The sequence below is a fragment of the Calidris pugnax genome, unplaced genomic scaffold, assembly GCF_001431845.1.
Source record: "Calidris pugnax isolate Ruff unplaced genomic scaffold, ASM143184v1 scaffold360, whole genome shotgun sequence".
In the NCBI taxonomy this organism is placed as follows: domain Eukaryota; kingdom Metazoa; phylum Chordata; class Aves; order Charadriiformes; family Scolopacidae; genus Calidris; species Calidris pugnax.
Window position 1 is genome coordinate 529,320 of NW_015091129.1, and position 21,874 is coordinate 551,193.

General features: G+C 39.2%; 1 protein-coding gene across 8 annotated transcripts in view; it reads right to left on the reverse strand.

Moving 5' to 3' along the window:
* Positions 1-10,348, reverse strand: part of TRPM3 (transient receptor potential cation channel, subfamily M, member 3) — a 278,412-nt gene extending 268,064 nt beyond the window's left edge. For all 8 annotated transcript variants that reach the window (XR_001413818.1, XM_014958485.1, XM_014958484.1 and 5 more), the window contains exon 1: positions 10,209-10,348. Coding sequence is in view for 7 of the 8 variants with exons in the window: in XM_014958485.1 (XP_014813971.1) it covers positions 10,209-10,298 (90 nt within the window). In the remaining variant the exon portion in view is untranslated. The remainder of the gene's footprint in view (positions 1-10,208) is intronic.
* Between the last annotated feature and the right edge of the window lie 11,526 nt (positions 10,349-21,874).

Sequence of the window (21,874 nt, forward strand, 5' to 3'; positions counted from 1 at the left end):
TAACCAATTTCCAAACAAAGCACAAGCATTTTTAAGCACAAAAAATTTCTACATCTGTCCTCTGTGCTCAAGGCAGGCAAAACAAGAAATCACAGACTTCATAAGTGCAGCAAGAAAGATCCAGGCAGACACCACAGGAAAATGTTTCTGATGGCATAGATAGGGTCACTGTAAAAAGATTGCCACTGAGGGCTATGGCTTAGACAAACACCTTGTTGAGGTTTGGCCTGGGCTGGTTCTGTTTTGCCTCAAACCAGGACATGCCTTTAAGAACTGTGCGTATTGACATAGTTCTGCTAGTGGACGGATAGGGTAAGCAACTTCTGAGGATCTCTTTTCATGATGTATCCCAAATTATACTGCTGTCTCAGAAGAAAGTATGTGTAGGCCCTCTAAAAAATTGGCATCATATTCTTTTTTAAGACTCAGTTGGATTTGAACTGAATAATCTAAAAAAGTTTTTGACTTCCAAGCAGTATTACTTTGCAACTAGATACATCAATACATCAGACAATAAAAACTACAGCCATCAGATCCAAAAAACAAAGGGATTCCTTTAACTATTGCCGTGTCTGTCTTAGTAAGCATTTTGGGCAATGTTGATGCCTGAGCTACCCAGGTTAGGGTAGTTGTCTTCTTGCCTGGATGGCTCAGTCATTGGACTGCAAGTAGCAAATTATTTGTTACCATTATTGCCACCTTAACCTGGCACCACTATTGCTTCTGTGAGTACAGGCTGACCAGCTAAATGTCAGAAAACTGTTTTGAACGATGCAGATCAGGGAAAGTGCCAACAAGGAGGTAGGCAGAAATGTAGATTAAAAAAAACAACCTGAGAAAAGCAGTAGTATTATGGCTAGGTTGTGCAGATCTTGACAGTTTTAATATGATAACACAGAATTTGCAGCCAGTAAAAACCCTGTTCATCAAATACAACCCCCTGCACAACACACTACCAAGTAATCTGAAGTACCGAACCCAAAAGTTGAATAGGAATGTATTTGTAAAATGCCTTCTGCGATTCAGAAAACTTAGAAAATTCTACATACACTCGCAGAGAAGTCAGTCTGGAAGGTCCTCGGTTTATTCTGTAATTAGTTCATCCAATCATAGTTTTGACTTATCTTTCTAGCTGTATGCAAAGATGCACTTTGCGCCATCGTACTGAGAAACTGAAGTGTGATATTGCCTTAGAACAATCGGCAGCAAAATGACATGCTGATTCAATAAATCACAAAGTTCAAAAAAGGGCATCCTTCTGTAACCAAACAATGTGGTGCATCTTCCTTGAATTCTTAATTATGATGCCTCAGTAAGTTACTACATCTGCCCTCTGCATCTACCAACAACAGGTGAAAAGCATCCAAAAGACAGTGCTTTCACTATATCATCTTATCACTAATGCAATATCAGCCTGATTGTTGTTTTAATTACGTTACAAGAATCCTGATATTTTCTTCAGTAACTTCCTTGACACTGCTAAAAGCAGTTTGTCAGACTGTTTCATGTCATCATATTATTGGGGGGATGAAAGATATTTTTGATGAAGTGATTTTATTTCATGCTTTATTACCAGCTTTGACATAAATTTCCAGAGAGTCCCAAGGGCATTTCTTTTTGCACTGTAGCATAGTCTTGTTAGCAATTCAGGTGGAATAAAACCACTCAGCTTCACTTTATGGTCTTGTGCCCTGAATTTTTCACATGCCATACTTTCAAACATAATGAACGGTATTGCAGAACAACATTAGAAACCTATGCTGTTAATACAGGATTCCACCAACACATTAAACAGCATTGCATTTGTAGCCTCTTGCTTGTATAACTTCTGTACTTAGTAGCATTTTCAATTATTTCTAAAACAACAGCATCTACTCAGAATAAGCCTTATTTTTTTTTCTATTGCATTAATATACATCAAAATGTTACTTTTTTTTTTTTTTAAAATTAAGTTCCCTGGAAATAGGGCCCTAAAGCATCTCTCATGCAGTGACAAATCAGGAAACTTGCATTTTCTTTCTGATAGGCAAGTTTATTGCAGTGTTTCATATATTATCAATTCTTGCAAAGGCCAGTGGAATTGAGGCCACTCATTCAAATCTGCCCATCCATGTGCAGGAAACATGGACAACCCTGGACAACTCCTCTGATACGTCACTGTAGCTCACTGGTCTTGTGGCACAGAAGGCAGCAAAACTCCACTGTGCTTTGTAGGATGAAGGCAAAGACACTAATGAAGCAGCTGGATTTTGGGAAAACACTGTAAAATTATACTGACGTGCAAGAGGATAAAAATCCTGTAGTCATTGCAGGATCCTTACTTTAAAACAGTCAGGTATTTCTGTACCTTAGCTGCTGCATCAAGACTGAAAATTTAATACCACCTTTTTACAGAATAACATTTCTATCACTTCTTTTTGAAAAGCACACGGTGGTGACACACCTAGAAAGAAAAGCCATTTCTTTCTATAATTTTCTGATTTAAAAGCAGATACTTTGCATTCATGCAGCCTTTTCCAACATGAAAGTCAAAATCATTTTTCCTTTTACATGAAATTAGTAGACTACAGCCTCTTCCTTCAAAATGACACTAGTGCATCTACCTTTTTTACATGTAGGCTAACCCATGGAAACATGACTTCTACTGCTAGGCTTTTTGGTTTGATCTCTCCTTTTCTTTTACCTTAATTGGGATAATTTTTCCTGTTGTGGATACTGATTTGCTGCTACATCGCTTCCAAGTCAGCGGTCATCAACCTGAGTCATATTCATGGAAAGAATTCAGTCAATAAGGCAAATTGCTAACAAGCTCTTATTCACCTAAGATCACACAAAAAGACACAGAGTGACTACTTCTGTGTACAAAAAAGGAAACATCATTATCAGCGTCCACATTTCCTTCCCTTTCAGAAGACATGAACTGACATAATCTGCCAGAAACTCCTTACACATGAACACGCCCAGTCGCCATGTGAGAAGGATCAACTCATCTCACCATTGGTGAGAAGCGTGACTTCAAGAAATAAGCAGCTTTTCGGGAATGTGCAACTCCCCAAAAGGCATATTATCAGTTCTTCAACGCTGGCTGTAAAATGCCTTCACCGTGCTGCCATGACTTCGTTACGAAACGTGAAGCACTGGAGGTGCAGTTAATAGCTGAGCAGCAGTAACGCACGCGTACCTGCGCAAAGGTGCGGTGAAGATTCATTGCAGCACCCATTGCTCTTCTGATTTGGGGTGTTAAATTAATTTATGGACGATAAAGCAAGAGACTGCAAAGACATAGCAACGCCCTAGCCAGGTCTTTTTTCCTGCCATCTTTAAATGATGAAACTGATGGCACAGGAGTAGAACACACTACAGAAAGCCAAATCTTTATCTTTGCTAGTAATGTGGCTTCTGGGCTTCTAAGGACAAATAACACCCTCCAGAAAATATATGAATTAGAGTCAAAAACATGCAACATCTATTACAGCTGTAATAGATATAAATATGATCTTTCTGGTTGGAAAACCCAAGTTTGTTTACCAAATAATTTCGTTCTGAACAGAATTTGCATGCACTCTGAAAACTCATCTATCTTTCATATCGTATACAGCATCCCAGCATACCGAGAGGCATGAGTAGTTTTCCTATTAGTGAATTTACAAGAAATTGTTACATTGTCTGATATTTTCTACATGCCTGTGTTTTAAGCAGTCTGATCCTAAGGGCTGAACTGTCATTACTTCCCAGAATGCATCAAACTCTCCTGAAGGAAGCATAGTGGTGGCTCATTCGTTATTACAATTTAATTCAGTAAGCAGCTGAGTGCAGGCACAGGTAAATTACTACCCTCATTTTACTGTCGGTAATGTGCATATTACTTTCAGAAACACTTAGTGCGCCAGCTCACTAATGATAACAGTATGCATTAGGATTCATTCCAAGTATCTCAGTTCTTCAGTCAAGGCTTAGTAAACCTGCCCTCTCATTTTGTTGCAGTTTGAAAGGTGGATAGGGTAAATTAACTAAAACAATAATCAGATCAATACTTAACTATTAAGCAATGATAAAGCAGAAGGCCCCACTGTCAACTGAACATAAAAAGACTAGTTAAGAGACAAAAATTTACATATTTTGACTGCCTTTGTGTCTAGACTTCTGCTCATTTTCTCATTGATAGTTAATAAAATTGCATAAAATGCTTACACTTCTGTTTCTGAAGACCATAAAAAAATCTAACATTACAATCTCATGATTATGGCACAAAAATCTACTTGCAAGTAATTTTAAAATTTATTTATCATAAGTATCTTCCCTGAGTTATAGGACTATGCTATCAGTCCAATAATCCTTTTTATTTCAAATCCACATGAGAAATGAAATCAGCTCCAAAAGATACAACTTTCTTCTGTCTTACAGTCCTTTTTTCTCACAGTAGAAGGTTCAGAAGCATAAATATTTACTGTTTTATGAAGAACACGTTTCGTTCTTCCACCATTCTGGAGAGCAAATTTTTCATTCAGTTTACCAAATCAGATTTTTTAAAATTATCCTGAAATAAAGGTGTATTTGGTAAACAAATAGAAATAACATTTTAGCTTCTTTAAGCTGTTGAACAGTGTGGTATTTTACCATCTACCTGAATAAAACCTGCCACATATTTCCCAGTCTTTATTGCTGTAGATACCTTCTTTATGGACATAACCAAACTTGGTGTAGCCAGAGAAATATTGCCCACACTTCTATTTCACATATTTCAGCCCAGCCAGAATTTCATATGTACATATTGTTGCACTTAAAAGACACTGTGTACCATCCTAATAAACCATTTTTTAGCTTTTTAATTTTCTCGGGTTACTTTATATATTCTTGATAGGGTGCAATCAAATAAAGAATAATTAACAACAATAAAAAAATCTAGTTTCCCATTTGGTAAGAATTTTAGTGTCTGATCTCTTTAAGCTTCCAGCAGTTCCTGCAGCTAGATTAGCCTGATGCCCAGGTTAGGTATATGGTCTCTGTATTTATTTGGTAGAGCTGAGCAAGTATTTTTACTCAGCCACATGCTGGGAAAAATTAGCAAAAACATTTTCTCCAGTGTTTCTTTTGGTTCACTCTGTTTCCTTTCGTCTGACCCTTCCAAAGTTCCTGCCTTCCATGTCTACTTACTCACATGTAATTCAAATTCATTATAAAAAATTTTAGTACTGTTATAAAGAAAAAACAGGCTGTATAATTTGATGCTTTCCAAATTTTTAGTACAATACTTCTATGCATGCACATCTCTAAATCTGTGCTGTTAAGCTTATTGTGCACTACAGACTTTATTTTTCAGTCCTCTGTCTATTTTCATTTCAGGTTGGTTGGGTTTTTTTAGTGTATTGCTCATGTGTCATATCTGTATCATATCTGTCCCAAGCAGAAGTGCAACATCTGCAGGCTCTCAGAGTGCACAGGGTCCTCTGAGTGAAGTCTTTAGTATGATGTAATTCATTAATTTTTTTAGAGCATACAATGTTGTTCTAAAATTTCTGCTCTCCCTAAATCCTGCCATTTGGACTTGGCTTCCTTTCTCGGGAGGCAATCTCTTCTTTTGACCTGTGGAGTGTTGGAAACTCTCTTCCACCATAAAACAAACAGAAATGTAACTAGCAGATCTTTCTGCAACTGGAACAATAGCTCTTACATATACAATAGCACAAAGTGGATCAGGACTGCTTGCCACTAATATTAACCCTTCCTTAAAAGAAATAATAAAGTATTAAGGTGACAGGACCCTGGCCAAACATGCAAAGAAACAATCTTCAGAAGTCAGGTAGAGTAACAGAAGCTGAACAAGTCACAGCTGGAAAGCCACCTCTAGAAACTAACCTGACCACCCTGGGGAGAATGACAGTTCTCCTCTCTGCACAAACCTGCCCTCTCTGCACATGTGCTCAAGGCAGTTGTTAATCCTCTTACTTCAGATGGGAAGGCATTAGATGGTGCGTTAGTGTGTGCTTAAGCGTATTGAAACAACTACAAAAAGTACCAGCATAGAATGTGCTACAGGAAATATTTATTAGGGATAAAAATGGGAGCAGCGAAGGATGAGCTGATGACACAAGTTGTAAGAGTGTTCTCCAATAATTTGTTTCAATATGTACTTCAAATACATCTCCTAGTAGTCTGTGTGCCTGTTAGAAAACGAAAAACTGAGAAAACAGGATTATAAAACCATACCTAAACAAGAGGGGATTAGTAGAAGTGGGTTAGAACAGGAGCATATGCCTGGAAGAAAAGCACAGGGAGCAAAGTGGAACAGCGTCTGCAAATGATCCTGGTTTATCTAAATCAAATGAGGCCACTGTGGCCACAGCTGTATCAAATGTCAGTTCAGGCAATTGAGCACTGCACACCATTTCAACACAACAGAATAAGAGCATAGCCTACCTGTCGAATAACACCCTTTATTATTTATTTAAAACCAGTCATTTCAAGACAATCCTACATATTTGTTAGTGAGCAATACAAAGTGAGAGGCCTCCATGCAAGTCCTAGATTCCACTGTTTATTTAGATCCATCAGTGTGAAAGGACTGATGCTTTCCTTAAAATTACATCTGCAGGATAAGGACTTCAAACTTCTCATTGAGAAGACATGGTATGAATTGAAAAGTTTGTGCTGTTTATTACCAAGGTCCAGGTCATGCCATCTTTTGTGTGTATAAAACAGGATTTTCTCTGCTATCTCTATTCTTACAAGCTCAGGCAAAGATGTATCATTGAATTTAATGATGTCATTTAGTTGTTTTGTTCCAGTAGACTAAAATAAAGCATGGAAATGGCAATATTCTATATTCTCTTACTCTTAATAAATTTACAGTGTATATTGAAATAGAGTTTGGCAACCATAGATAAAGCAGATAATAATAAAATGCGCCATTACATATCAGCTTTTGCGAAGTTTATTCTGTTATTGAGGGCATTCTCTGCAGAGAAAGGCTGTATAAAAAGGGTCCACTGAGAAACAGTACTCCATTAGACCTTAAAGCCACTTCATCCATTGGAAACTGGGCAATTAAAAAGCAAACTTAAATTACTGCACTCACCTTCCCAATGTTTGTGGATTTACAGGAGCACCTCTCATTTGGTGGTGTGTGTGTGTGTAAGGCTTTCTTCTTTTTTTTTTTTTTTTTTTTTTGGGAAAAAACAAAAAAAAAAAAAAAAAAAAACAAACCACCAAAAAAACCCCCCACCACCTTGAAGGAATTTGTTAAATTACAAGCTGAAAAAAAGTAATCTTTTTTTTTCTTTCCCTTCCCATTATTGATCACAAACAAACCTCACTGATGTTTATTGAAATATCCTCCTGTTTCTTTCTCTCTTGTTATTTCTTCACCATTGTCTTGCAGGTGAACTGTATCTTGGAGGCCTTTGGGCATGCTAAGACACCCTTGAGTGATTTTTCCAGCTGTTTTATAAAATATTTTGAGCTACAGTTTTGTGAGAAGCAAAAAACTTTAATTGCAGGTAAGTATCATTTAATCTGTTTGTTTTTATACCACCCCAGACTAGTAGATCAGGGATCCCAGTGTACCATGCACAGAGTTAGGCATCAATGGCCTTAAAGTATATGAATCACAGAATCACAGAATCGTAGTGGTTGGAAGGGACCTCAGAGATCATCGAGTCCAACCAACAACAAAAAAAAAAAACAAAAAAAAAAACAAAAAAAAAAAAAAAAAAAAACCCAAAACAAAAAACCAAACCACCAAAAACCGTAGCAGCGAGGGAAGGGGCATCATCAACATCACGGAATTGCTCGAGGAAATTTTATTGTCTGGCAGATTCACAAATTGAAATCGATCTTCATTCTACCAATACCAGTTTGGCCAAAGTTTCTGCCAAGAAGACACAACAAAGCGTGGAAGCCTTTTGGGTTACTTCTGATTAAATTCATATCATTTGTCTGTGTTTGTAAGGTTTTTTTCTTTTTTTTTTTTTTTTTTTTTTTGGAGAAAGACACAAAAGAGAAAACAATACAGACACCTTTCTGATGAATGAATTTGTATACATAAAATTTTTCAAAATCCCTGAGAAAAAGCAGGAGAATATTTATACTACTCATCTGGTAATTTAACGCTGCTGTTACCACATTCTTTCCTTAATAGCTCTTCATGACAGGACAATTCCTTCAGGGTGGCTATTGGGTCTCTTGGGGAATTAGGACAATGGGGCCCTGGCTCTTATGTGACTCATTTGCTTTGAACATGTTAAATAATAAAAGACAAACATAAGAAGCATGTATTGGAAGCAAAATTTTAAGATGATTGGGAGCCTCGAAGATGCTGATACATGCATTTCCCTCTCCAATCAACCAGTTCTGCCCATCAGCTCAGGAAGGCGCCAGAGTCCCACCTCCTTTGCTGGGGTCTCTCACACACCTCACACACCCCTCCGTGCAGAGGTTGCTTGTCTCTAGTTATTTGTCCTGCTCTTGTTAACACCGCAGGGTCCACTCACTATCTGGCCTTAAAAGGCTACAGCTGTAGCTTGAGAAAATCATTTCTAGTCAGCTCTTTTAATAATTAATTCCAACATTCACCCTTAAAACGTGCAATGAAGAGAAACCATACACAGGGGGCAACATTCATCTGCCAAAAAAGGAATATTGCAGACTACATTTTTTTTTTCTTTCTTTTCCTTTCTTGATATTGAGAATGATAATAAAATTCCCCACATCTGTATTCTCACACCTCAGGAAAATAATGTTTTCCTAAATGTATCTGACTTGTAGACTATGGATATTGAAATGTGTGCTTCTGCAGTGGGGGGATGAGGGGCGAAGCCTTGGCAAGAGAATCCAAACCACTTTTCTGATTTGTTCTTTATTAGTTATATTTTGATTTTTTCAGCAATCTAAGTTTTATCTTTCTTCTGTTCACAATGTATCTCCCAGCAGCCATGCATCTGGTTTGGAAACAAAAATATATTTCAAGGGTAGCTCCTTCCTGTCAGGATGTAACAAATACCTGTTATGCTACACAGTATGGTCCCTTATGTATCACATATACAATAGCTATACGTGCAGTAAGTCTGCTAAGTGCACTATCATACAGCACACTGCTGTTCAGACACGTTGCATTAGTAAGGACTGACCTAATTTCAAAGCTACCACACAACATCAAATGGTTATATCAAACATTACCTCCTAACAGTATTAGAGTAGCTATGTTTTACCTGGCTGCTTATTAATTTCAAAGCCAGACTATCAAGTACTAAGATGAACCGAGTTAATTAGTGCCATTAATCCAACATTTTATAAAGCACATTTCAGGTGCAGAAGGCTAAAGGGACCTGACTATACTGTTTAAGTTTTCATTGTATAATCCAATTAAGAAGTTCCAAGAACAAAGGAGATTTTTCACTTTCATGTAATGTTGAGGGTTTTTTTGGTCAAAAAAGCTGATTCAAGATATTTTGTTTTCCAATTACACATGCCTCTAGAACAGCTTCAGTGGAACACACAGTAGTAGGGGTACTTTGCGTGCTGAGGTTAAAAGCTGTCCACTGTCTATAATCACAAATACTTTTTTCACATAATTAATAATTACCTCCTAGAAAAGCACATTTAAAGCACCTTTAAAAGCACCTGCAAAACTGTGCCACTTGGTTTAAACAAAATAAATAAATAAATCACCATCAGAAAGTTTCACTGATGCTGCCTGCACTGCCAGCCTTTAACAGACTCTTGCTCCTATGCAGAGCTTTCAACAAACCGAGATAATTTTTTGTCTACTCTCATGCTGTTTGACTTACAAGTTGTTCTGAGTAGTGGTGGACCTTCGGGTAGTGGACCTTTTGGGAACCTAAGGGTTTCCCAAAGAAGAGATAGCAGAGGGCTGTTCACAAAGGAACACACCTTAGAAGCAAGACTCCTTCTTCATCCCTAGAAGTTCACGCCTTAATTTCTCTAAGACGAAGCAAAGAGAAGCACGGAGGATATCCACCATCCTACTCCCTTTTTACCCCTCTGACAGCCCCTCCTCGGCAGAAAAACGTCCCCCCGGGGAGTACGGACACCCAATTTTGGCGTCTTCGGGGCACCGCTGGATTAGCGTCAGGGCGGCTAATTAACGGCGAAGTTGGGACCATTTCTGAATGAACTTTCCAGCGAGAGCGCCCGCAAGCCCCGCGGGGGGGATGCGTGAGGGGTTCCCGCCGGCGGCCGTCCGTCCCTACCTTGAGAAGCCTGACGGAGGGGAGGAAGGCGGCATGGCACAGCTTCCGGATGGTCCAGTTGAGCGGCCGGGGAGCGTCGGTCTGATTCATGACCCCTCCGCGGGGAGAGCCGCCGACGACGACGACCTGTCAGCACCGACCGCCGGGACCGCCCGCCGGGGCGCGGGCATCCCACGCGCGATCCGCCCGCCGTGCCGCAGGGCAGAGGGGTGGGCTGGGCTGGGCTGGGACCGCCGATCCGCCTGGAGAAAGCAGCCTCCTCCCGCCTGGGGACGGCAGCGCTCATGCATACCAAATGCGGCGGGATGGAGGCGATCGGGGCAGGCTGCGCCGCCTGGGCGGGAAGGGGCAGCCCGCATAAAAAGGCAGGCTGCGGCGGGAGACGGTGGTGGTGATGCTGATGCTGATGCTGCTCCCCCTCTCTCCCTCCTGCCCTCCTCACGGAGCCGCCGCGTTAGCCGCTCCCCGGCCAGGGGAGCCATCCGCCCAGCGCTCCTCCGCTTCCCCCGGCCACCAGCCGGGCAGAAAAGGAGGTAATTTAAATAAAGCCAGCGGAGGGGCACCTGCACTTTCTTTCCCAAAGCATTGCGAAGAGAGGGGAGCCGGCATGAGGGGAGGGGCCAACGCTCAGGCAGCAGAGATTGAGAGGGGGGGAGAAAAATTAATTCACTCTCGATTTACTGACATAATGGACCTGGAAAGCATAGTTTCATTGATCGGGCATAGCGGCAAGCGGCGGCGGTTAGAAGCTCTACTATAAGAGTATGGGCGTTAACATGTCCATTCTGGCAAAAAACCAAAAGCCCGCCAAGCTCAGAATTCAGCTAATTTTAATATTAAACCTGTGTGCAGAATATTTCGTCTGAAGACTTGCAAACACATGAAGTAGTAGTGCTGGGGCAATCCAAGTGCAGCAAAGCATGTTTCCATTATGGGGCAACTCAAGTACCGCAAAGCACGTTTCCATTATGGGGCACTATCTGCCTTTCCCAGCTAATGAATGGTATTCTTAAAGCCAACTCTCCCGCTAAAGGAGACATACCTCCCTTTCCCCACTATGTTTTTGGCAGGGGTGAAGACTACAAGAGGGAAGAGTTAGAAAGTGCAAAAGCAAACATCTTGTAAAGCTATAGGAATTTTTTATTTCGCCAGTAATTATCAGGTTTTACTCAGATTATGGAGGAAAACAGATGCTTCTCCGTAAAGTTTAAATCCCTCATAACTCAGGTTAGAAAATACACATTAAGTTTATTTGGGTAAATTTCACTGATCTTCTGTTTTCCTGTTTCCTTTTAATTCCCATAGTGGACATATTTTTCTCCTCTATTTATAATTTACTCTTATTATTGTGTCTACATTCATCAGCAAAAGCTGAATAACTCTCCAAATGAGGGGAGACAGATGAGGAGTATTGTTTCCACAAGGCTGTGTTAATCTGCCTGGTTTACATATTACTGTCTTTAATGGCTTGCGGGAGGGTCACAAATCTAAAACCCTCTAACACGGAACGATACTTCTAGTTTGCTTTTTAAAGTTTGTTTAAGGACAGACAACTCTGGGGAGAACAGGGAAACTCAGTACCTCAGTCAATACCACCAGATCCTCCAAGGTAAATGGAGGATCCTAAAAACACTGAAGTTATCGGAGTAGAGCAGGGTAAGGATTGGTGTTTACACCCAAGTCTTCTTCCCCAAAGGAAGTCTTGCCCTTGTACGGAGATCGATATTCTCCAAAGCCTATGTATTGGGGTCCCTGGAGAAGGAGCCCATGTCCATTGCGGTGGTAGCCTTGTACTGCTTCTTTTGAGCGTATGCATACCAGCCAGCTCCTCCTCACTGTACCCTCTCCACAATTGTATCAGTGTTCTTATTCGGGCAGAAAAGTACTCTGCCCAGAATACAATGTCCCAGAACATAATGCAAGGCTGACTATGCATCAGAAGAGCTCTCTCACCTGTTCCACCCCTGGCAAAGTTCTAAAACTTCAAAGGTGCAGAGAAAAGAATGTGCGTTGCCTGTGGAATGGAACAGGTAGAACACCAGGAGCCATTCCCTCCTGACAAAATTTGTGCAGATGAATTTCTGGTTACGACTGGGCAGCCAGTTTATATTATACATATTTAAACGTCTTCTTGCTTGAGTTCTGAATGTATTTGTTCTATAAAAGGAGGAGGAAAAAACCTTGCTGTTGATAGTGAAATGGAACCTGAGTAAATAAATATGGTTTTCTGAAACTACATTTCTAAGGCTCCATTAAAGAGGCAAAATTAAGTAGGCAGAAAGAAATAATCCTGACTTTAAATAGCATGCACCTTAAAACATTTGCTGCATGATAACTTCACTCTGTTATAAAAGTAATAAGATACAATGATTAAGCTTTTGGGATTCATAGCAAAAAGAAAGTAAAATCTTCAAACAAATCAGACACGAGGATTCCCAGCACTCCCAAGACCATGTCTTTCCCTTATCTCCCACCCCCAAGCCATACTGATGACTTTTCTTTATCCTTGAATATCAGGAAAGAGTTTCTTGGGAAGGTACAAGACTCATCATTACCTTGACCCTTTCACTTCCGTTTTGCATTATATATCTGCCATAAACCACCAGGTTCAGCCTATGTGCTAAGGGCAAAGAAGACAGAGGAACCACAGCATGCTGTCCTTTATTTCAATGAGTAGAGTAACAAATCTCTAAGGAGGATAGAGAGCTGAAGACAATAAAGAAACATAACAGATAGCTTTAATAAACTAAAAATAGTGAGCCCGATGCATCTTATATCTTCCACAGAGCTTCCTGTCTTTGAGATGAGCTTGATCATTGCCTTCTTCTGCAAACAGTACTTCAGGGACAAGAGCTGTTATGTGCTGCAGTGTTTAACACACACCAACCTTTCTTCACAGGCCTGTTTTCCATGGCCTTGTGCCTTGCCTTGTCATTTATATCTGCAGAAAGTGAGTGAAAGAGTACTATCTTCTGTCGGTGGCAGCAAGGAAGCTCTGATAGACAGGACGTTACCATGACTTGGAAGCGTCACTTCCACCACAAAGCCCTTGGGCTCCTTTGGATAGATCAATTTATCCCTGCTTGGCCTTCATTTGAATTAATTTTAACTTTAATGTATGTCTCTTACCTATAAGCAATACTGCAGTGATTCTGAGGCTCTTGAGTGTAAATCTGAGAAAAGTCAAGTAAGGAGATTTCTTTGTCTTGGCAGCAGCCTCCCCCAATTTTTGGTAACTGTAAACGGCAAAGGGGTAGGAAGAGAAGAAGCCAATTCCACAATGCTTTTTTTCAGAGATGCTGACAATAGATAAAAAATATAGTGAAAGATCAGGGAAAACTTGTTTTTTGTTTGTTTTGTGGGGGGTTCTATCACTTCAGTGAAAAACTCAGAGTTTGATCTCTTTTTCTATCCTGCTGGAAATAGAAAGTCCTCAGCTCAGCTCTTCTACAGTCTGAGGCCCATTAGGAGATGTAAAGATGCAGGAATCCCACTAGGGTTTAAGTCCTTACTTTGCTAGAGCTAAAAGACAGGGCTGCCACTTTCATATTAAAACATTTCATCCCTGAAGCATGCTTACTGCACCATCAGTATTCACATCTAGTTCTTTATCTCTTGCCAAGGAGCACCTTTGGTACCACAGGAAAGCACAGCAAATAGAAGACAAATTCCATTGCTTCCTGCAGTACAGGCAGATTTCTGTTTTTCTTAAAGCTATTGTTCATGGAAAGCTTTTTTAAGAGCACCTCTCTGTAGATTCCTGTGATAATAATCCTACACTTAGAAAGCTTTCATACAGTAAACTTTAACAACTCTGGGAACACTACAGAATGAAAAATTGCTGAGAAGCCCATTAACATCCAGACTCCTCTCAGCACAGCAGTAACGTCCAACAATTTCAAATTGAGAGCAAATATTTAACAAAAAACTATTATGGACTGCAAACCCAGCTACTGCTCTCATAGCCTTCCCCATTAACAATTCTTTTATGAAATAACAGATGCTGTGTAAATGAAAAGTAGAAAGGGCGGGACAAGGAAACCAGAAAGATGTATTGGTCAGCATGGCAGAAAGCAAACTCTTCTGTGTAGCCACTGCCTAACTGGGAACAAACATTAGGTGGAGAGTTTTCCCATGATATCACACCTATTTTTCCCATGTATATCAACAGATGTGAGAAGAAAGATACATCTTCTTCACAGAACAGCTATAGAGCTACTTTTCCAAGGCTTCCCTGCTCTTGGAGCGCCTTTCTTGCTTTGCCAAGGGCTTGCACTGTCCAGAGAGGTAGCAAATACCAGACAAAATAGAGCTACTCTTGTGCCCCTTAAGTTGCAGTGCTTGCTCTTTATGGGAGTACTACAGAGACACTGCCGAAGCAGAGGTGGTAGCTTTTCATAACACACTTTAGCCATCTTCTAGGATTGCGGAGGAAATGGCAGAATGGCAATAGGAAAAGAAGTAATTCAGATACTCTTATTTAAAAGTCAGAGCTAACAAGGCATTTCACAGGTATAGTCAAGAAGTATCAGTCATCTGATACTTCCCAGTCACTTCACAGGTCTGTAAACTAAACAATATTGAAGAGTACAACAATGAACAGAAGCCTATATTTATAACAGCTAAAGCACTCTTTTTCAACATGCTCATATTTCAATTGATTTACCTTTATTTTGCATGATTTCTTGCAAAAGTCAGAGAATAGAAAGATAAGCATATGTTATAAAGTTTGGATAAACTATGCTTAATATTATGCCTGCCGTAACATCTTAATGGACTCAGATTTTCTTGAAGCTTAACTCAACTGGTAATTAATTCATAAAATTTCTCCACTACTCTCACATCTGTTTTATTCACAGCATGCCTGAGGTAGCTTTTTCTGCTGTTATCTTTGATAAGGTATTTCACAGGTCTTCTGCCACATGCACGTATCCATTACTCCCTCTCTGCCAGACATGGACACGCATATTAATGTAATGTCTATAGACTTATTAAATGTTAATTAAATAATTAGTCCTAGATGCAGGCAATTCTGTAGATGGTTTCAAGCACATACATAAACAGCATTGTATGTAGCTATAAATTGTAGCTTTTGGCAACAGACTGAAAAGCCAAAATAACGGTTCTTTCTGTTATCTTAAATCTACACGTGTGTGATGAACATCAAATATGATTAAATTATTTTATATACCTGCTCACTACCACCTTGAGGTCATCTTTAACTGCTCTGCATCTGGCTTTTGCCTGGCAAAGCACCTAGCTGGGCTACCATAAGAGATCTCAGGGGTACCACAGCACACAGCCACTGCAGAGCAGCAGGAGAAGGGGACTTGTGAGAGAGCAGGTGATCTGGGCACTGCAGACGTACCCCGTGCTGCCTTGTATTTTCCTAGAGACCCTGTTAGATTGTTCCCGGTTGCAAAAAAAAAAAGCAAGGGGACCTGTAGGCTCAAAGTCAGACTATAAACACAGTAAATAGAAGTTTGAGCAGATATGTCACAAGCAGCATTCACCACTATTTGTGGTTTCCCTTCTGCAGCTGCTGGCAGAAAGTCCTGATAATTTGCACCATTTTACTTTCAGCTGCCCTCCTGGTACTTGTAAATCTGCCTACCATTAACAATTGAAGCTGTATCCTTTAACAATGTATTTCAACACATCTTCTTCTTCAATCGCAGTTTACAGCCTTTTAGAGTTTATCTTTGAAAGGGGTTAAAACACACGGGCCTCTAACACTTTCATTTTGGGACTAGAAATGTCCATGGTTGATTGCTACTTAGAAACAAATACTGCATTTTAAATTACAATCTATCTTCATTTAAATTGACTTTCAAGTGTAGGCAAGCTGTTAGTTCTGTAACCTCTACAGCATACAACAGTAATTTAGCTGCTCAAACATTCAGATTTCTGCTCATGCTAAAAGTTTCTCTCCATAAAACCCACCACGTTCTTAGCTGCACTCTTTAACTTCGTGTTAATGCTTTCTCAGTTTTGACTTTCAACCTCCCTTTCTCTGTCATTTCCAGCTCAGATATCAACTTTAGTGAGTTATGTTGGTTTAATATTTTTCTACAGATAAATGGGAAACATTTTCTAGTCCTGATTATCTTGGTAAATAAAATGCAGAAAAAACATGAAAATTCATGAAAGCAATTCCTACTGACTGTTAAGCATTTCAACAAAGACCCTACATAGCAACTATCTTGCAATATGGCACTTCTCTTCATTTGCTGCAGACATATGCAGTATACAGGAGAGCATCATTCTCACCTCAGCTCATAGTCCTCCAGAACTGGAAAGTAGCCTAGTATCCTTTAAAAGTGGCAAAGAATTACAAAAATCTGTAATGCCTTCTGCTATGGGGTTATAAAGAACCAAGATAACCAAACAGTATTTTCTACAGGTACTGCACATCTGCATGTATCCCCACACCAGCTTTACCCTCATCCCAAAGGCAAAGGCCTTGCCCTACAGTAGACATCATTTCTTGTGATTAAGCCTCCTGCAATCACTTGGCACATTTGTTTTTCTTCATTACTGACCCTCCTGCTTTCATGAGAATTCCCTTCCACCAATTTTTTATCATCTTCAGCAGGCATTGGTGCAAATCGTGCTCTGCCTTTAGTACTTTCCCCAGCTGCTCAGTCAGCTGTGTGCCAGTATTCATATCAGTTGGAGGAAGTAATCTGGCCACCAAGTGCTGAGCATGAAGGGTCCTTGCTAGTGGAAGGTTTCAGGCACCAAAACTGAAAAGACCACACTGGAGCACCCTCATGCTCGCAAGTTTACCCCAGTGAGTGGTGGCCCAGAACAGAGAGACACAGCAGGCAGCACCACAGAAGCAGCTGCAGGAAGATTGTTAAATCAATTTAACACAGGTATAGTGCTACTAACAGGAAAAAGTCCTCGATGAAGAGATAAAATTATGCATACTACACAGGTGCTACAAATTAAGTGTATATTTGCACTTTTATTAGGAAATCCTTCAAAGAAGTTTCAGACTTACTGGAAAATAAAGCTTGCACTAGAGTTTTAAGTGTTTTTACCTCAAACATTTTGAGCAGCAATGTCTTTGACCATACAATGGGAAGACGACTTACAGAGCTGCTGATCCTCTGGATTCCCTGAGCAATTTATATTTTTCTTTTAAAGAATGACACAAGGAAAAGTGTAAGATTGGGATCTTCATGAAATTAAACAAACGGGAATGGCAAAAGCTGGACAAAGGCATGCAACAAAAAGTATTATTCAAAGCCACACTTTTCACACACATATAAATAACTCCTGTGGTCCACTCTGAAACACACTTTTAAACTAACAACCTTAACCAAGTCTATTTTTAGTACTTTACGGATTTTGTTTTGATTCCATTTTAAAATCACATATTAAGTCCACATACATTCTTGTTATATTCTGGGCTCACAGTCACCTGCAATTTAACACTCACATTTTCACTGGGACAATTATGAGCACATCTGGACAGTGACAAACTCTGGATTGTGCAATATAGGTGTTTTTCATAGTACCTGGTGCATTTATTATGTATTTACATTCAGTGACACACTGGGGACAAAATCAAAGTTTGGGGCCTTTCAGACTGATGACTGATCAAAGCTGTAGGAAAAGTAGTTAGGGCCCTCCAGAGACAGTAATCTAGTTTCCTACCCAGACACAACAGATGGGTGACACGAAAAGTGCCAGATGAGGGCAACAGTAAAAAGAACATCAATTATACCAAATAAGCTGTATTCTCAGCTTGCACTTGTCTAACCACTTTCTAGGGATGCTGTTTGAAGGCACCAAGGCAGATGCCTGTAAAAATTAGATAAATGGTCAGCACTGACTTACTAAAAATCCTTCTAGCTCTGAGAGATGACTCAAATCCATTAAGTGCATATACCGCCATTAAACATGACATTCTCTCATAGTGTCTTATATTATAGGCACTTTTTTACTGGAGTCTGATGTTGCATGTTAATGGTATATTTCTGAAGTCCTGTGACTGTAGGTACCTGGGAAATTACTGAAAAAAATTGTTCATCAGGAGGAAACAATTTCCAGTAATTTATTCTTTGAAAGATAAAAAAAACCTCTGCTGGTCTTTTAAAAATCCTTTTTGATGTTGTTGTTATAGGATTTAAACCCTTTTCCTGCTCATATGTAAAGCATAGTTTAGTTCCTTGCTCAAAAGAAACCACAGAAATTAGGAAATCAGAAACTAAATCCTCATTGTTACTTTTACATTGCATCTGTTTCACAGTTTATGGATTAATTAATTCAGTCCATCTGAAAAGCTATGCGTTATACTCAAAAAATGCCTGCCCAAACTATGTCACTTTTGGGGTGATTTTTAAACGTTTGTTTGTGAATCCCGGTACTGAGTAGCAACAATAGTCCCCTCTTCATGCAGTTCTAAACTCTTAAATTAGACAGCAGCGTGTAACTGGAATATAAAACTGCACTGCAGAAGAATCTATCTTTTTTGGTAGTGCACAACTGTAGTACTACTCATGATAGACTAACTACTCCTTTATTTAAGGAGACAAGCTGCTCATGCTTTTCCGCACCTCTGAAGTGAGTACACATAACTTCTCAGATGTATCAACGGCAGAATCCACAGGAGCAGGAAAACAGAGCAAAAGAAGAGGAAAGAGGACTGTTTTTCTTAAGAGTGTCACTCAGTTATGCTATTGGTCTCTGCGATAGCTGTTAAGCATGCATTTTCTAACACCACACTGTGCTTATGGCTCCTGTATCACTGCTGCGAAACTCTAGCCACTCATAGCAACAGCAAACAGACAGATCCCACTGGCAATACATAACTGCTGGAAGGCTTTTCAGGAGGAGCTTTCTTGGTGTACCAACAAGCCTTTGTCAGGTTAATGTCCTCACTGTCCGATTAACATCCAACAGGCATAGCATATTAGTTGTTTTTAAAGCTCGCTGTCATTTGAGTCCCGTGATTTGTGTAATTCTAATAATTCTAGTCCTACTCCTGAATCCTCATAATTAAGATTTTCAAGCCACAAGCAAAACCAGTACATGTATATTGTATTTTAGGTTCTTTCTCTACCATTTGAACCTGAAAATAAAATTGAGAGACCGCAGTTTTCTAATGTAGTAATCCCATGTTCTATTTCATCAAACAATGGTGATGCTGGCAGCCAAACAGATGACACATTCTCTTCAAGACTGCAATTTCATGTTTTTAGCACTTTCTTAATATGATAGGTCAGAAACTTTGGCTTTGTGATTTATGCCTGAGTCCGAGAAGGCAAACAAACAGATTCTTCCAGGTTTGTTGGTACTAGACTTTATGCCTCTATTGTGTCATGTATAAAGTATCTGTTATATTTAGGACACAAGTCATGAATTATTTTTCAGACTCATAAAAAAAAAGGTTTTCTGGTTCTTAATGGAACAGAGTATCTATGGATATGATTTATGTATCATTTTACTAAAGCTATTAAGCTAATTCAGAGGAGAAAAAACTGAAAACTGGCTATTGAACCTGGACAGACATAAACGAGTTAGAAATTCTTGGGAGAAAAGCTTTCTGGAAAATATCAATGAACATCTGTACAAGTATTTGCATCAATGTCTTTGACACCTGATTTTCAAAATTATTTGATGTTTGATACAAACTTCAAACAAATTAGCCCTTGGGAGTATACTTTCATATGTGGAATTTTTCATAAATTTTTGGTTAACATAATATTCCCTTGAAAATAACTGCACAAATTCTGAATACAATCTGGTTTTCCACCACAGTTCATGGAACAAACAGGAGATCAAAACTTCTGTGCTCTTGGAAGAAAACTGATTTTCTAAATAATTTTTAATATTTTGTGCTTACTCTATGAAAATCCTCCATATACCGTCTTTAAGAGTTTGTTTTGGTTCGTTTTACTTCATGTCAAGACACACCCAGTTTAAGAGTTCTAAATGAGCATCTCCTCTGCCCAACACTCTATAAAAATCTACAGATCAAAAGTGTTAAAAGCACCATTTGTTTAGTGTTCTTTTATTACAGTGAATTATTCTCAGCCTTTTTTTTTTTTTATCACAGGCTTATAACATTCTGTTTCATAATCACGACAGAGCAAATCACATATTAAGGCTTTGCCTCTTGCACTACTGATGTAGCAGGGAAGGGGGAGCAAAATATAACATATGATACCAGAAGGTATCTACTGACTTAGAAGCTCCATGAACTATTTAGCTTATCCAGCTACATGTTATAATTACTGCATTCAGTTTAACTACTGGGAGAGAAAAACGCCAGCTGAAATATCTTCAGACCTGAAAGCACTGCTGGACCCTGTGCTAGATCAAAAAGCCCAGCTTTCTAAGTGGTGGCAAGCAGTATACAAATTCCACTTCAGGCATACTTGGTAGACAAAGTGGGGGTCAAACAGGTGAGAGAAAAGCCTAGGGCTCTCACCAGCCATTTTTGAAATCCACATAAACCTCAATATTTAAAAATATTTTGAGATGATGAACAGGAAGAAAAAGAAATTACATTTAAGTGCAATCAGAGTAACCAATAATGACTCTAGATATATACAACATATTTTTTTTTTAAATCTACTTTTATGTACTAAAAATAAATTGTCAGACTCATAACATATTTATAAAGAAAGCCTTCTCATGTGTGTATCCATGACAACCTAGATTTATATTTTGAGCTCCAGAAAGTTGTTACAGCACAGCTTACATAAATTACTTTAAAGAATGTAACAAGATAAGATGGTTTGCTACCTGGGGTATTTTATTTGGCATAATACGCAATATTTCAACTATTTTGAAGCATGCAGGGAAACAAAAGCGTTGAGCAGTGTTTTGAAACCAGTCTTGTCATAAAGTAAACATATTTTTAACACAAGGAAAACGTAGAAGCTATTTATGACAAAGCACACTGGAAATTAAAAAATCCCTGAAGACTTACTAATTGAATATTAGCATGCCATAGTTGGGAAAGCAAAGAAACATAACAGAAATGTGAAGCATACATTGCCTGAAATAAATAAAACTCCTTTCATTTACACTAGTATGCTGCCTACTGGGATTCCATCTGGACTGCTTTGGGCACAGGCAACCTATTTTTTTTTTCTCTCTTACCCAGGGAAAAGGGCCTGCTTTCACTATACTGAGCATTACTAAAATTGCATTTCTCTTCATACTTTCTTTTCACATTTCACTTGAGGGGTGTAGTATATTATTTATATACTAGATTAACACAGTAGGCAATTTCCAAGCACAAAATGGAAACAGTGAGAAGATACTTAATGAGATTTCCCAGAATGAGTATCAGTGACTTCCCTGGAATTTTGTTGTCAAATAAATGTATTATCTACCTTGGAAAGAGACTCTGAGGGAAGAGAGATACAATAACTGTTCAATATGCTGCTAAGAATTCAAGCATTGTTAACGACAACTACAGCCTCAATGAAAATTGTTCTGTGCAGAGCCTACTGCTCTAGACTTTGCTTTACTTTACTGCAGGCCAGTAAAGCAAAAAAGAAGACAAGCACTTAAAAGAGACTTCCCTTGAACTCACTGTAAAGAGAAAAAGTTCTTTATATCAGTGATGCAATGCTTGGGTGACACACTGCAGGGCAGCCTGGCACAGGGTGGGTTCATTATTCCTAGACCCACACTGGGAC